Source organism: Pteropus alecto, unplaced genomic scaffold (genome assembly GCF_000325575.1).
Source record: "Pteropus alecto unplaced genomic scaffold, ASM32557v1 scaffold60, whole genome shotgun sequence".
In the NCBI taxonomy this organism is placed as follows: Eukaryota; Metazoa; Chordata; class Mammalia; order Chiroptera; family Pteropodidae; genus Pteropus; species Pteropus alecto.
Window position 1 is genome coordinate 5090612 of NW_006430726.1, and position 3059 is coordinate 5093670.

Below are 3059 nucleotides of genomic sequence, written 5' to 3' on the forward strand. Positions count from 1 at the left end.
ATATGTACACACACAAATATATTCTATTGAATTTATATATATATGTGTGTGTGTGTATGTATATATATATATATATATCAATAGAACTTAGCATCTTTTTTCTTTTCACTTTTGTCATTCTAACTTCTCGTCTTCGTTTTTCTCAAATTGCGACTCGACTAGTTTCTTGCTTCTTGGGTTGGTTCAACTTAAATCCACTAAGAGTTCAGTTTAAAGAGTTAAAAAACTTTATTAAGACCAGAGAGTTGGGAGAAAAGTAAGTAGAGCAAAAAGTTTCTCAATATTTACTTAAACGTTGTTATTCCTTCCATTTTAGCACGGTATCCTCGAAATTCTTGCTTGGGTTTAAGACTCTGAGCCGGAAGAACACTGCCATATGTAGGATATTTTTCCAAATACTCAGTTGTGGGGCAGTACACGCCAGAATGTTCATAAATCCTGGTGGTCCCCTGTGGACAACGATGTCGCCTGTGCAAACATAAACAAACTGAAAGATTATTTACACCTTCCAAAACATATGCGTGATAATTGCGTTTCAATCAGAGACCTTCGATATACTCAGAATCTCTCAGTTGAAGAGTAGCTTTGCTAAGAAAACAAAACACAAACCCTCTGTTTTCTCTGCAGTGGTGTTCACAAAAGCAATGAATAAATTATGGTCTATCTTATGTGGTGAAAACTCTGGCTTCGCTCTGACAACTATGTAGGGTGTCTCATTATACTATGGAAACCAAAAAGCTAACACGTGAATTTCCTGGGCCCCTTGCAGGCAGGTTCTACACACAATTTCTTTTCACCTAGTGCTCACGTGAGAGCTACCCAGGGGGAGGGGTAGGGCACATCCAATTTGCTTGCATGGGTTGTGGTAGAGGCACAGAGTTTGGAGCCAGCACTGGTTCGGCAGCGTCCTGGTTTGCAAGGTGGCTTCCTGACTTGGCAGCTTCTTGACCTTGGCAGTGATGAGTGGCTCTGAAGCCTACAGCTTTGCTGCAGTTTCCCCATTGTGGCAGAGGCAGTGGCTCCCTTGGCAAAGCCCAGGGCTGCGGGGAGATTTTTGGGAATTGTTCCTGAAAGCTTAGTTTGACAACTGTTTCTTTGGTTCTTCCAACAATTCTGTGAGCTGTATATACTCTTTAATAGATTCTTTTATGCCTAAATGAGCCAGAGTATATTGTCCATAACTGACAACCCTGACCAGTGCATGATAATAGTGTGTAGTTGTTAAAGAGAATGAGGTTGATCTTTCTGAATGCTATTGGAAGATGGAAGATTGTAAGCAGTGAAAAAGCGGGCTGTAGAATACTATGTATAGTAGCTTCTCTCTTTCTCAAAGAGTGCAAATATAGAAATCTTAACATATGAAATCTGTGGGGAATAGGATTATGAAGGTTTTTCACTATATTATAGATTTTCTTACTTGAATTTTATACTATGCCTCATGTATATTTATAATCAGGAAAAAAAAAAAAGATAAAACTGTTAACAAAACAAAAAACCCAAGCAAACAAAAAAAGTAAAACTCGCAAGTTCTGAAATATGAATTCAGTTTCTGAGGTCTGGTACCATTTGGGGCTCCCAGGCTATGTGCTAAGGGCTGATAACGCAAGCCCAGGGAAAGGCGAAGAAAAGTTATCTGTAGAGAATCGGGACCCCCTGAGATATCTGGACTTCACGAGCCCCCAGGAAGAACGCAAGAGAAATCAGTTTGCTTGGAGGAGGCTGGATGGCAGAGAATAGAAGCTGTGCGAAGTCAACACATTTTCCTGTCTTTTAAAAAAAATCCATGAAAGAGACGATTGATGAAAGGTAACTTGTCTTTTAGGGTCCCTAGGGGAAAGGGATGTCCTAGACTGAACAGGAGGGGAGAGAGATGGATTTCTCCAGAGAAAGGAAGGAGGTAAAAGATGAGATTCTAAAAGAGCTGGCTAAATGGAACCCTACAGTAGTGGCTCCCAGCTGTGCCAGAAATACCTGTGCCTCCAACATAAACCTGAAAGTGGGGGTGGCACCGGTCTTGAAGGGATCACGTGAGCTTCAGCAAGAGATGTTTCCATAGGAAGCATCCCCAATGCTCGAAGTGCAGAGGAGACCCCTACACTTGCAATGCCTCAGCTCCCTGGATCACTAAGCGTCTGGAATTAAGGGGAGCCTCCTGAAAACTGAATTTCCTGACAGCTGGACGGGACAGGAACTTGAGTTGGATATGTTATAGAAAAAAGTTAACCAATTTTTGCACATTAGTTTTCAGATTCATACCTCAAATGTTAATTTATCGTTTAATCTACATCTAATTATTATAAGAAACGTTTATCGTGAAACTAGGAGGGGGGAATGCTTTCAACATCCAAGTGATTTTCCTTTGGACGGGATCGAATACAAACCGACTGAGATTCATATTTCTTTAGCAAGTATCGATCTAATCCCTGGGTCAACAGAGAAGCTAAGGAAGAAGACTGTTTATAGGTACGGGTGAGAGGTTGTCAGGCAGGGCTCGCAGGCCAATTCTGGGGTTCAGGGTGGAGACTACTGCCTTTTCTGTCACTCAGCCCCCCAGGGGCGCTTCTTGGGTGCGAATGGGAACAGGCTGTCCGTCGGGCTGGGACGGAAAGCTGGAGATGGAAGGGACCGTAACACGTGCTTGGAACTCATGGGCTTGCACACCGTTCTCTGTCTTATTCCTTTTCCATCCTTTTTTTTTTATAAATTTATTCGTAGGGCATCCCAGCTCCCAGTCGGATCAGATCGCACCACTCGCCAGTCTGAATCCGGCCGCCGGTGCTCATTTACTCCCGCCCGGCGAGAAGGGGCGTCTGCACGGCAGAAACGTGGGCACCGTCCTCCCCGGGCGGCCTTCGGGGGCTCCGCCCGCCGCCCCCCGGCCGCGGCTCACCCGCAGGTGCAGATCTGACACAGGCACCGGGTCCTCATGCTCTCCGCCCGCAGCGTCCGCTCTGCTGCGCCTCCGAACGTCCTCAGCTCCGGGTCCCGCGCGCCGCCGTCGTCCAGGCAACGCGGGCTCCCGGGAGACGGACGCGGCGCCGGCTTCCGGTAACGTCATC

General features: G+C 45.5%; 2 protein-coding genes across 3 annotated transcripts in view; both read right to left on the reverse strand.

Moving 5' to 3' along the window:
• LOC102887637 (stabilizer of axonemal microtubules 2) overlaps positions 1 to 419 on the reverse strand; it is a 7895-nt gene extending 7476 nt beyond the window's left edge. For both annotated transcript variants that reach the window (XM_025050060.1, XM_025050058.1), the window contains exon 1: positions 289 to 419. The gene's annotated coding sequence lies outside the window, so the exon portion shown is untranslated. The remainder of the gene's footprint in view (positions 1 to 288) is intronic.
• The window catches only part of LOC112483940 (stabilizer of axonemal microtubules 1-like), a 3388-nt gene continuing 533 nt past the window's right edge, over positions 205 to 3059 (reverse strand). Inside the window, exons 2-3 of the mRNA XM_025050417.1 lie at positions 2891 to 3042; positions 205 to 468 (exon numbers count right to left, since the gene is read on the reverse strand). Coding sequence (XP_024906185.1) covers positions 285 to 468; positions 2891 to 3042 — 336 coding nt within the window. The 3' untranslated portion in view covers positions 205 to 284. The remainder of the gene's footprint in view (positions 469 to 2890; positions 3043 to 3059) is intronic.